Source organism: Chrysemys picta, chromosome 3 (genome assembly GCF_011386835.1).
Source record: "Chrysemys picta bellii isolate R12L10 chromosome 3, ASM1138683v2, whole genome shotgun sequence".
Classification (NCBI taxonomy): domain Eukaryota; kingdom Metazoa; phylum Chordata; order Testudines; family Emydidae; genus Chrysemys; species Chrysemys picta.
The window spans coordinates 109,011,388-109,024,926 of record NC_088793.1 but is presented as its reverse complement, the minus strand read 5'-3'; the positions used below and the strand labels follow the sequence as shown (position 1 = coordinate 109,024,926).

The 13,539-nt window shown below is 40.8% G+C and overlaps 1 protein-coding gene across 5 annotated transcripts in view; it reads right to left on the bottom strand.

Moving 5' to 3' along the window:
- The window catches only part of PHACTR2 (phosphatase and actin regulator 2), a 208,085-nt gene extending 194,902 nt beyond the window's left edge, over positions 1-13,183 (bottom strand). For all 5 annotated transcript variants that reach the window (XR_006173976.2, XM_005280397.5, XM_042848212.2 and 2 more), the window contains exon 1: positions 12,851-13,183. Coding sequence is in view for 4 of the 5 variants with exons in the window: in XM_005280397.5 (XP_005280454.2) it covers positions 12,851-13,010 (160 nt within the window). In the remaining variant the exon portion in view is untranslated. The remainder of the gene's footprint in view (positions 1-12,850) is intronic.
- Between the last annotated feature and the right edge of the window lie 356 nt (positions 13,184-13,539).

The following is a 13,539-nucleotide window of genomic DNA, read 5'->3' as shown; positions in this document are numbered from 1 at the left end:
TCGAAGATTGTGAGGGCTGTGTCATAGACGCGCCAGCCCAACGGCACCATGACAGTGTGAGTTGGATATAAACTGCAATCTCCGGGACCTGTGCGCTGAGCTGTGTTTGGAAAGCTTATTAAACACTGTAATTGCCATAGGTTATGCTTTGCAATGTCTGTGTCTAACCCAAGAAAATTTAGTGCAAGGGGTGACCTTGGTAAATGCTGTGCAATTCGGTGGAGGCCCTGACAGTAATTTAAAGAAAATGACCAAACCAGAAGATGCCGGCTTACAGCGTTATATTGACTGTCTGGTTCGCACAAAAAGCTACAGAACCCTGCTTAAGAAAAAGACTATTGGTAAGAAATCTAAAAGAATTAATTTAGAGAATGGTGAGGGGACAAACATGCGATATAAATCTTGGTAGTTGTAAATAAAAGTATCTATTGAAAAGGGATTTGTGACTATCTGTGTTTCTGTTAGAAGGTCTGTGTGGTCCTTAAGTAAGATGAAAATGTTGGTGGAGCATCTTGGTTTGTTTTCAAGGGGCTGTATGTCTTTTAAATTAAAAAATAGTTTGTGAGAAACTAGCTTTTGTGTCTTTGTAAAAGAGACCCATTTACCCAAAAAGCTGAAATGGGTGTAGTAGAATCTTGTGGGGGAAACCTCCCCCCCCAAATGTGTTTAAAATAAAAGCAAAAAAAAAAAAAGCTTCTATATATACAGGGATGTTTGAGACGTGTTTTTGAATACAATAGAGCTGATGCACCCTGTTGAGCTGATGGTTTAACCACACCCCCACTGAATAGCAAGGGTGACTCTATTGAGTCTGTAGGTCTCGATGTGATTACCCACCCTTGTCCCCATCAGGATTAAACGTATTCGTGATTAGTAATTAAGTTTGATGGGGGAACACCCACAGTAAGGGAGGGAGGTGGGTGGGGATGGTGAGCTCTGATTAATATTAAATTAAATAAAACCTCAGGAGTTTGTAGATGCTGTTGGACAGTTTAAATATAACCCCAGGAGTTTGTAGAATGCTATTGGACAGTTTAAATAAAACCTCGGGAGTTGGTGAACTCTTTCTAGCAACTCAAAGTCATTACAATAATATATTTACAAAACTAAACAAGGGTCTAGCCCAAAACTGAAATGCTTCAAGGGTTCACAAACCTTCACCATTCTTTTATAGAACAAGCATTTACTGTAAAAACATTTAAAAGCTGTGGGTATTTGTAGGGTTTTTACTGTGGTTGTGATACATCCATTTTGTTTCAAAACAACCCAAAAATTTAAGCATGAAATAAACATGTTTAAAAACAAAAACAAAACCAAGACATTCACTATCAGTAACATTAAGGATTGTTGTGTATGGTGATTTACGGTTTAATACTGTAAGAAGGCCCTACAGTGCTCTGTTTTTTCAATGAAACAGAAAAATGTATTTTAACTAAAAAAAAAAAAAAAAAGCAGCCAATTTACCGTAATCTCCCCACCCCTCCGATCACAAAAGGGAACTTTGGGGAGGGGTGCCTAATTTCCTTAACTATCTATTAATTCAGAGTTGTAAGTGATTGAATCAACCTGCTAACTACAAACTCTGAAACAAAGAGTTCTAGGATGGTATAAAAACCTCGGTTTTTTGGCGACTATCCTCTTTCAACAGAAATTATCTTGAACAGAATAGCTGCTGGACTGCAAGACTAGGTATGCTGTTTGTTTTTAACTCTGAAAACATATATTATATAATGTCACTCGTTGTGCATGCTGTCCTTACTAAATAATGGTACCTATCTGTATTGCAGTGTGATCTGTTTAGCATGGCAATAGCAACTTCAAGCGGCTTTTCACCAGGGCCAGGTAAAACCTCATTTTTAACTATAGTTGAGCTTAATACTGTTAAATTAAAAACACCAGGTATAACACAGCTTGCATAGGGATTTGATACAATTGGGGAATAATACTAACTATTAGTATTGTTCTTTAATCCAAAGGCCCAAATACATGGGGGAGGGGGGAGAGACACAGAATAGCCATGTGCCAGCATATCTTTACCCTGTTGTGGAAGGTAACTTTCTGCAGTTGGCTTTTAAAAGCATGTGTGTATTTTAAAATGTTTTTATATTAGTTTTAATGTTTAAATTGTGAGTTGGGGTCTGCAAGACATAGGTGTGGGACTTTTTAAAGTATATGGTTGCAAACAGTTGGTTTGGTTTGTTTCAAACTAACAGGGGTATTTTTACTCTGAAAAATGTGAAGTTTGTTTTTAAAATGGGTTGATTTAAAATTAGTTAGTGTTTAAATTGTTGTTGGTGATTAGGGTGACCAGATGTCTCGATTTTATAGGGACAGTCCCGATTTTGGGCTCTTTTTCTTATATAGGTTCCTATTATACCCCATCCCCTGTCCTGATTTTTCACACTTGTGTCTGATCACCCTATTGATGATTCAGGGGGCCTATGCTAGAGATAAGTGTTGTTTTTTTTAAAGTATTTGGTTGCAAACTGTTGGTTTGGTGGGTTTAAAACTGTTGGGTTTTTTTTGTGAGTTAGGGGTCTGTGCAAGACATAGATGTGGATTTTTTTTAAAGTATTTGGTTCCAAACGAAAAAGTATCTGGTAAAATACTTTTTAAAAATATTTGGTTGCAAACGGTTTGTTTTGTTTCAAACTAACAGGGTTTTTTACTCTGCAAAATGTGATGTGTTTTTAAAAATGGGTGGTTTGTCTTTTTAAAATTAGTTTTAATGTTTAAATTGTTGTTGGTGATTCAGGGAGGTCTATGCTGGAGATACATGTGTGGAGTTTTATAGTATTTTGTTTCAAAACAGTTTGGTTTTTACTCTGCAAAATGTGATAAGCTTTTAAAATGGGTTGTTTTAAAATTAGTTAGTGTTTAAATTGTTGTTGGTGACTTTGGGGGGGGGCTATGCAAGACATAGTTATGGTGGGGGGGGTTTAAAAAGTATTTTATTGCACACTTTGTTTTTGAGTGCATGGTGGAAACATGTGCTTGTATTAAAAATGTCTAGGTTTTAGAGAAACACTAGTGGTAGAAATAAACCAAAACCTGTGTTTGTTGTACAGCCTGAAATGGATTATTTTCTTTTAAAGCTATGACTTTTTAAATAGAAAAACATCCTAATGAGTATTTTATTTTTTAAGTTTACAAGACAGTTTCATGTGTTTTATAATAATAATGTTGTGTGCTCCACAGTACAATCAAAACATGAGAGATCTTTAGGCCAGAGGGTAGACAATCTCAAAAGAAAAAGGAAAGAGACAGCTGAAAAGGAAAATTCACCAGCATCAACAACTGACGGATGGATGAAGCCCAGTAAATATATTTTGCTTATTGGTTTGGTTTTATGAGGTTTTGTATTTTAAGCAAATATATAGGTGTGGGTGAGAAAGATGGTAAAGTTAAGTTTTGTAAAATGTTTATTTGATGATGAATTGAAACATCTCTGTTTTCCTTAATCAGGCATAGGCAGCTCTCCTGACAATACTGTAGTGAGAGCTACTGGGACATCTCCACCAGAAACCTGCTCTGAGACTTTTAACAACAATGCCAACGCAAAACAGCACAAGAGCACAGATGAAGCATCAGGGCAGTCCAAAGCTTGTATACATCAGACCCAAGGACAAAATAAAAGACTCTGGTAAAAAGCAACCACACAAACACAACTCCAGTTCCTCAGTGGTCAATACCACACCAAACCCTGAGAAAACTCGGAGTGAAAATACAGACATTCACAAACCCGGAGCATGCGCTTGAGGGGTTGTGAATAAAAAAACAAGCACTGAAAGCTCCTTATGAAGTATCTCCTTATGAAGTATCTGAAAATTATTACGAACCATTCTCCCAACACAATAAGCTCAGCACAGCTCTTCAGTATTCTAAAAAGATTTGGGGAAAATATGACACTTCGTTCAGAAAGCTGATGGACGCTGTATCCTCAGGGTCTCTAAAAGAAAGGAGGACTAAAAACTACATCCAAAACACAAAGCTCTTGCAGGTGACTTTTTGAGAAATACTTCAGTTTTTCCAGAGGGTGGCTCTGAGCAGGTGTGACTAGTCGTGGAAAGGGGCCTGGGTAAAAGGGGCATCCTCAAAGGTACACATCAGCTAAGGCATAAATAAAAGGGGGGGATAAATGGACAGCTGCCCAGAAGTTACAGACCAGGGTCTCTGTAAAAATTTTGAAAAAGGCTAAAGAGGTGATGAGGAGGAAAAAAAACAGAGATGCCCCCTATTGGAGCTCCCAAACTGGTGTGTCTGAGAATGGCGAGGCGGAATCTGACCTGCAGAGTGGTAGTGACTCTCACACAGAGTCTGATTTAGAAAATTCTCCAGAAGGCTCTCTAGACGGGTCCCTGTCTACTCCTGATGATCCTCGCGGTGGCACCTTGGAGTCTGACTCTCAAATAGTGTCTGACGTAGAAGATGCAGCTGATGGTCCCATAGAGGAACCCCCAAGTAACCCTGAAAATGCAGATGCAGACCCCCAAACAGACGTGTATATGGAACGAGTGAGACGTTGGCAACGGGAATTACCTAGATTTGGGGGTTCAGTGTATTGTGAGGAATTTAATTTTGTCAATCTTGAGCGAATAAATTCAGCATACAGAGGGGGATACAGTTAGTTCTCGATGAAGTTCACATTAGGGTAGCCCCTGATGATTACGTTCAGTTACGTTTAGAGAGTCGTAATTTAACCAATCCTTTGTTTTCGGTAAGAAGAACTAGGGATGAGCTGTCTGCTGAAGACTTTTTAAATCAGACCTCAAAGCTGTTACAGAGTAATAGAGAGATGCATGTCGATGGGATGTTGCACCTCACTGTGACAGTTGTAAAAAACGTGTGCGGCAATGGCCGTAGAATTTTAAATTCTATCCTCAGGAGTCAAATCATCCATAAATAGAGATAGTGTTTAGTAGACCTGACTTACACCAGTACCAATCTGTGTTTTGCGGGCGGGCTTTGCTGTCATGTCCGACGGTAAACCCACAGACGCAGAATTGTTAGACAGGGCGAGAAAGTTGGATGACAAACTGGGGTGGTCAGATCAAAAAAAGATTATGCTCAGTGACGCAGCAGCTTTTGAACAGTATTTAGGAGTCAACATACAGGTGGTGCTTTATGCGGCGAAAGGTGGTTGGGGATTTTTTAAAACGGGAGGCCCAGTGTTCCCCAAAACTTTTTTCATTCTGTTGCACGATGAGCGTTACTATAGGGTTCTGGATGTGAAAAACTTGTTCAGTGTGAAAAATTATTGAGTTTTGCCACACAGTGTACAGTCATGACCACTCGTGCAGGTCTTGTTGCCACTTCTGCTTGAGTGCAACGTGTTCAGACAATGTGGGCGTGCAGCTGAGGTGTCCTAGCTGTAGACTGTATTGTCGCTCCAAAGAGTGTTTAGACAGACACGGCGACTGTGCATCGAAAAAACAAGTCGAATGCCTGTCTAAAACGTTATGTGATAAGTGTCAATCTTACGTGGAAAAGGGGCACAGGGGTAAAGGGAGGCGTTGACAGATGATAGAAAAGCATGTCATTACCAAAGTACACAGCAGGCGATGCTGCTGTTTAACAGAGCTGTACTTGAATGCTGTTCACATGAGGGCAAGGGAAGCTTGCGAGGACTGTTGACATTATTTTGATAAAGCTTCTGGCCGAATGAAAACAACAGTAACATTTCTAAAGCCATCATACCTAGGATTTGATTCCTATAATATTTAAGAATATTTCAGTGCTTCAGCCTTTCATAAACTCAGAAATCCTAATGTTTTTACAGGCTTTCATAGTTATATAGCCTGACTTTACATATTAAAGGCCCAATTCTGATCTCATAAACAAGAACAAGTCCTCAGAAGTCAATGGTATTGCAATGATTTAAAACTGATGTGAGTGAGAGTAGGACCAGGCTCTTACTGTCTGTGTATTTCTTTTACAGTCTAAACAGCCTAACTCTTTACATATGTTAAGAAGAAGACACAGCTTTCCACCTGAATGACAAGCAAGAATGCCTCTTGTCATTAATATTTCTATGACAGGATATTTCAAAGACAAGTAAAAGGCAATGGAATCCAGGACACTGAACTCAGGATTTTTTGGTCCCCCTCTGGAAACTCTTCCAGATGAGCTGAGTGGTTTAACGGAGTACCTTTAGGAAACATTGACTTATTCATCTGCAATACACCTAGCAACAAACAATACTAGGCAAATGTAATGATTGCTACTAAAGGCTACTTTGTCACATCATACTGATACTGACTTCACTTTGTAAAGTGCTTTGAGATCCACCGACTGCTATATAGGACCTAGATATTATTATTATTAGCCAAAGTATACTTGACAATGAGCAACCTGGACACCTGGATAACAATTGACCACTTCCATGGGCTCCACCACTGTGAAAAACAAAAATAGCCACAGGGTGCAGTCTTCATCTTAAAATTCCACTTTGAGTGCTCCTATTTACTATATATAATGCACAAAGGAGCAGGACACAATTTCTCTTGATATTCTGTATCATAGATGGCTTACAAATCTCACATTGAAGCTTACAAAGTACATGTTTCTATCATAATATGTTTATGGCCCTGTGACAGGGTATAACCTGGCCTTTGTGGCTCCCTAGGGAGGTCCCATGGTCCTAGTACACCCCGCTCCAGGAAGGTGGGAGGAAAAGGTAGGTTCTTCAGCCCTGCCTAGAGAGGCCTTTTTGGAGCAGCCATCTTGGAAGCTAGAGAGACTTGGGCCTTAGTGATGTCAATTTTAGTTGGACATATTCCTGGAGATTTCATCACATGACATAACATTTAATTAAAGATTAATCTTTAATCCAGAGACTCCAGGACAATCCTGGAGGGTGGTCCTCCAAGGGCTAGAAGGGCTAGTGACAGCCAATCAGAACCCAGCAGGCCAGATAAAAGAAGCTGCAGGAGCTTAGCAGATCAGTTCCTGGCTGGTACCAGAGGGGGGGAGGAAGGGTGTTTCTCTCTGCCTAAAGGAACTTGAGGGATAGCCAGAGTTTGTTTTGGGCTGCATTTTGCATAACTGGATTTGTAGGGAGAGAAAAGACCTAAGAGCCTTAATCCTAAAGCTAGAGAGAGGGGCCACGTAGGGAGAGACCCAGAGAAGAAGAAGCAAAGAATTGGATGAAGCAGTACATGGCAGCTGTGTAGAGGGTTCCTGGATTGGAGCCCATACTAGTGGGCCTGGGTTCTCCCACTGGCCACAGGTAAAGTGGCATAAACCCCAAGAAGGGGATGGAGCTTATTTGGGAGTCTGAACAATGGTAGCTTTTTATAGCCCACGTACTTCTAACCACATGCAGTTCTGATTGCCACAAAGGGGCTACTATTTAATGAAATGAAATGACAAAACAACAAAGGAATAAATAAATTTAAGTCAATGATGAGTTCAATCCAATGCAATATTTAGGGTTTGTTTTTTCAAAACCTTACGTGACTTATAGTCAGCAAAGATAAAAGAGTGAAAACTCTTTTGCAATGTATCTTTTTAATAGCCTACGCAGACTTCGTACTTCAGATGTGATCTGCTATTAAATGATTACTCAGTAAAAGCCTCGCTTTAGCAGGAAGTGAGAAATGCCAAAGGCCATGAGAAACTAAAATACACAGTGGCAAAATGCTAAACAGATCACACAGCCAGTAGCTGAATCATTGCCACAAATGCATGTTACATTGTGTAGTGAAAATGTTTGTAACCAGCTTTCTACTTAGCTAGCCGTGGAGATCATTACCGCATATAGATAATGTTTTTCATCCTGGGCCCACATCTAGAATTGATTTTAAAGTGCTGCACTGGAAATCATTCCACTTGTAAAAATAACATAGTATTTTGTATGTTTAAAATCATGGTGCTCCCAATGCATCCACACTTAATCACTCTGTGTTATTATCAGAGACACAATTGTTTTCTACAAGCTTCAGCAGACAGCAAGATTTGCCAAGTCCAATATAAAAAATTGTTAGATTCTTACCTTGTAGACAGTAATGCATAAGCCCATATATCAGAAATCAGTGGATAAGTTCTAGTGCACCTAGCTTCCTTGTGCGTACTTCAGCTAACATAATCAAAGATAATGATTCACACAGACTTCATCTTTTTCAATAAATGCAGTATGAAAAAATGTACACCAACAGCTGATATTTTTCTTAGAACAACTTTGAAACTACAAATGATGTGTAATGATGAAAACAGTCAAGTTTAAGGTTACGTGACAATGGCTGCAGTATGTTTCCCAATTACAAAGAAATAGATCTATGTATTTCATAAACATTTGCTTGTCAAACAAAATACCGGTAGGTTTATCTCCTATTCTCAATAGTCCAGGTTTTAAATATAAGGAAAAAAGATCAAGAGCCTACCGTCTTAGTAAAAGGATGTGCAATTTCTTAGAAATCACACCGGTTGTTCCTAGTTGCTGATCTTAAACAACAAGTAACTATTTGTCTTTTCTTCTACTCTAATTTTCCACCCCAAATTACCTGTATTAACCCTCCTGTAATTTCTGTTCTTTAATCTATGTTGTAAACAAATCCTGCAAAAGCCTGCTCAATAAAAGAGTATATTTCATTTATATTTTTCTCCTTTTTCAATTTGTATGTAATTTTCATACAAACACTTGCAAAAGTAATTACTATACACACAAATATATTCCCCTAGCATGAGAGAGATGCCCCCCAAACTTGCCATCTCCCTCATCCACAGACTTAAAGATTCTCTCTGCCGAACAGCCCCACTCAGTGTATGTGTGACATGATTTTTTGGATGCACTGAACATCTGCAGCTCCCATGGACTTCAGTTACAGTATTGATTGTCTGTGAAAATGAGACCCCAAAATTATGGAACGCAGTCTGTAGCCCCTTCTGAAGACTTTGGCCTAAGTGACTTAACCAACATCAAACACGAAGGGCCAAATTCAGAGATTAGTCTAAATTAGCCAAAACAAGCCTAAAGAGCTAATCAGCACATAATCTCTCCCACTACTGAGACAGTCTGCCCTCAAAGCGTTAAATCATTCCATTGCCTGTGAGTTCTGGGATCCAAACTGTTTCTGGACACTAAAAATGTTAGGGAATCATGCAGGCTATGCCTTGCAGAAGCCCTCTGAACTTGGATGACTTTAATCTTTTTTGAGGGTACAAGTCAAATTGCTACCAGGGGCCAGATTATGATCATAGAATGTCAGGGTTGGAAGGGACCTCAGGAGATCATCTAGTCCAAACCCCTGCTCAAAGCAGGACTAATCCCCAGACAGATTTTTGCCCCAGATTCCCTAAATGGCCCCCTCAAGGATTGAGCTGACAACCCCGGGTTTAGCAGGCCAATGCTCAAACCACTGAGCTATCCCTCCCCCCTCATAACCTTATGCCACTTTTATTCACTGTTAAATCCTACCTCACTCCTCAACTAGTCCCGCTGAAATGAATGAAAATACTTGAGGATAAGGTATTACTCAGTGTGACTAGTATTGACACAGTTTGGCTAGACAGACAAAGAAAATAACCTGCCATCACTTATCCTAGGATAGGTTCCTTTTGAAAAAAAAGTATGTATTTTAAATTGTATTAGCCTAAAAAGTAGGACAGCAGTTGATGGCAAGCTGCTGTAAAGAGATGCCAGGAAACTGTTACTTCCAGGATATAGAAAAAGCTTAGATTCATTCATCTGTTCAGATATATAGATTGCTTGCCTGGAATAACAGACAGATGGATTTTGTGAGCCATTGCCAAAACTGCTTTTAGAAAGCCTAGTATAATTTTCATAACTAGACAATCTCCATTAATATTATCCCTCAACAACTGATGCAGTTATAATGGCAAATTCAGTGGTGACTAAAATGGCGGAACAACCTTCTTATAGGGTACTGATTTTTCAGAAAATGGATCAAACTGTGCTCTCATTTAAGTCAGCACAACTGAGATCAGAGTCTGGCTGAGGGGACAAATGACCTCAACAGGCACCATTTCATTTCATTCAAATATACTGGGGCTGGACAGATTTTGGGACTGACAAAGGGAAAAAAACGTACAGATTGTTTTAAAAATCCCTTCTAAATAGGGACACTTGGTGTGCATGTGATATCTTTGATGTGAATGAATGGCCTATTTTAAATAAATAAACTGATAAGGCTACAGGAAAAGACAGGGGCAAAAATAATAATCATTGTCATATTGTACCTCCAAGCACCCCACATTTCAGTCCCAGTTATGTTTGCTTTCCAGGTTTTTGGAAGAATGAGAATGCCGGTTATTTTTCACAGAAATACTGTATTAAAAATATTTCTAACCACCATATTAAAAATGTAACAGCTTTGAATTTTTTATGCAGGTGTTCCCTTTTAAAAATGGAATCAACAGTTGTGTTACCTGACCTTTTGTTGTGCACATGCACAGCTGGAAAAATCCAGGGAACCAGCAATAGAGAAAATAAAGAAGTGGTTTAAAAAATAAATCAGAAGGAATTATTTGTCAGTCGCTGGCAGGGACGCTGGCACGTTCTTGAAAGGTTTTGGTTTTGTAAAAAAACAGACAAGGGCAGGAAGGGAGGCCTAATTTGCCTCACATAAAGCAAGAAAACTACAAATAAATCATACTGTTGAAAGGAAATGTCCACATCACGGTAGTCACCGCAGTTAACACTAATTCTTTGTTGGCCGTCTTGGCAGACAAACTGAAGACCAAACATACAAGGAGACTGAACACTATTACTCCTAAACGTGGTTCTTCTAGGCCTGGATTGAGGCATATTAGGCGGGCAGCATGGGGAGCTTGCAGGGCTGCAGTCCGTACTGTACCTGTTCTGGCTCTTATCTCACTTGCTTAACACAAACAATTAGTCCCTATACTTGCAGCACCCTTCACCAGCCTGGAATTTGCTTGAACATAGTTCAAAAAGAACAAATATGAAAAGAAAAAGGTAAAAAGAAAGATGAGATGCAGAAACTGGCATATGTTTTTTGTCAGTAAAAGAGTTTCAGACTGAATCTAGATTTTGTTTTGCTTCCTTGTGAGTGAGTGTGCAAGAAGCCTCCTCTCCCACTTGTGCTCTTTGCACAGCAGCCAGATGGACTCACAGTTTCTGCATTCCCCAACCAAATAACTACTCCCACCTAGCATTTCCCATAGTGAAGCTGCACTAGAGGGCAGTGCCCTTCATACCGGGCAGCATTGCTAGCTCAGTGCAGTATGCTGCTCTCCCTACATTATCTGAATAGATGCTGCAGCAGATGTGCTCGCTCTGTACACTTGGGAGCTCCAGAAGGCACTATGCCTCCCTGAAGCATAATCCCTCATTGTGGTTTGTCTCCACATCAACCTCAGTGTATAAATAGCATAACTGAATCCAAAAGCATCTCAGGCCAGATCCTCAGCTGGTGTAAACTGGCATAGTTTCATTTAACTCAATGGTGTAGTGCTGACTTACATCAGCTGAGGATCTGGCCTTTCATTTTCCAAATAAGTGAAACATATGCAGATCTGTGCTGCAGGATGCAACTGGGTTTTGCTCTTTTTAAACTGAGCCACAAGAAATGGCCTAAAAGACTAGGGAATAGCCCCAGTTTTACTTTTGCCACTTTACAATTTCTACAGTGTAGACTGGGATCCTCATCTCCCTTAAATTTCTACTTGAAATTCACCCTGGACCTTCTTGGAAGCCTCATGTGTCTCTAAGGCTCAAATTACACACAGAGATATGCACCCGCAACTTCCACTAAAGTCAGTATGTTGTGCACTCCTAGCTGTGGACAAAATTTTGTGTAACAAGTTTTTGTCCCATTGGAAACCCCACCTTTGTTAGTGAAACAGTAAGTGTGAGAGGTTTGAAGGTAGTACATTTACTTAGGAATCTTCAAAATAACATTTTAATAGAAAGTGTAAGGCAGTAAAACAATATAGTGCAATTTCCACTCCAAGCCAGAACCTGCAGCCTTTATCAAGCAATGCACTCTTAATGAGGACAAATTGGGCCTTGTGTGAGTCATGCAATCAGTCCCACTTCTTTGTATTTGGGGTTCCTTTCAGGGCATTTCATTGTCTCTTCACAAACTTCCTGAAAACACTTGCATAAAATATTGTATATTTGAGGAAAGTCAGTTTGAAAAGCTCTAAAGCCAGGTAGCAAAATGATAACTGCACTTTCGAAACAGAAGAAGGGAATACCCGAGCAATGAATAATGAGGGTGATAAAGGTGTTTACAACTCATAAACAGACAATTTGCATAAACAAACAGTAATATTAGCCATAACATAGGATGATCTTGAGGGCCCAATCAGACTGAAGTCAAAATGAATCTTAGGGGCTCTTTGCCTCTTATGATCCTCCCCATGTTGTGAGCGCAGCTTAGATCTTATAAACAAATTGCAGACTCATTCAGGTCTTGAAGCATGTCAGATGGAGTACTACACTGCCTTTCCCTCTTTAGATACACTTTGGATGGTAGAAACAGACACGGAACAATACAACTTTCAAGGTGATGCTCCTGAGTCAAGCTGGAGAGAGAGCTGGCATTAGGTTCGCTATATAAACCCAAGTTTTTGGTTGCAACACCCTGCTGGCACCTTCCGCCCTCAACACTTTGGAAGTTTTTTAAACCCCAGTGACCAGCCAGGTACAAAACCCAGATGGATCTGTCACTAACACAGCTCCCCTTACCCCACATTACCTCCAGGACACCTGCTGCAAAAGCTCCCAAGCAGAACAGAGTACTGAGTATTAAGAGCCGGGGTTAGCTGGCTGCAGGCCACCTAGACCAGCTTCTTGCACCTGAATCAGACTGGAACACATTTAACTAGAAATCCACCAGAAAAAATACCCCACTCCACTGCTTACCTGAGCCTGTGATGTTGAACCTGAACGGGTGGCTTCTTCTGGAGGAACAGAAGGAGGAGATGTCGCTTTGGGAGCGGCCCCTGGGGCCAGGATCACCGGGTAGCAGCCAAGTGGCTGGAGGAACTGCCTCTGCAGAGCTCCCCTTCCTACCCTCCATCATCACCTCCTGGGCAGACAGCGCCGGCAGCCCTGCGACCCGCTAGCCGGGAGCGTGGGGCAGGGAGCCACCCCCCGACCGAGTCTGTCTGAGGAGGGCGGTGGAATTTGAGGTGTCTTCAGCACAGAGCCGCGGGCAACGGGAACAAGCTAAAGAGGCTCCCGCTCCCCTGCAAGGCACTGAGATGGACGGGGCGGCGAGGGAGGGAGGCAAGAGAAAAGTTTGCACAGGAAGGAGCCGCCCACTGGCACAAAACTCCTCTCAGAGACACAGCGTGCTGCCTCCAGAGATGTGCCTGAGTGCAGCCCTGGCTGACCTCCCTCACACACGCAGGCAGCTTCAGTCATGTCCCCTTTGATAGGGTTTTCTGTGCATCCCTGCGTTTGAAAAGATGGGGCTAAAAGGAGGGGTTTGCATCGCGGCGGATAGAGTATTAATGAAGAAACAGAGAAGATTGTCTCTAAAGTTTTCATGCACAAGATGTGTGTGTGTTTAAATACCCTTACTTATTACACAGACGTATATCTACATG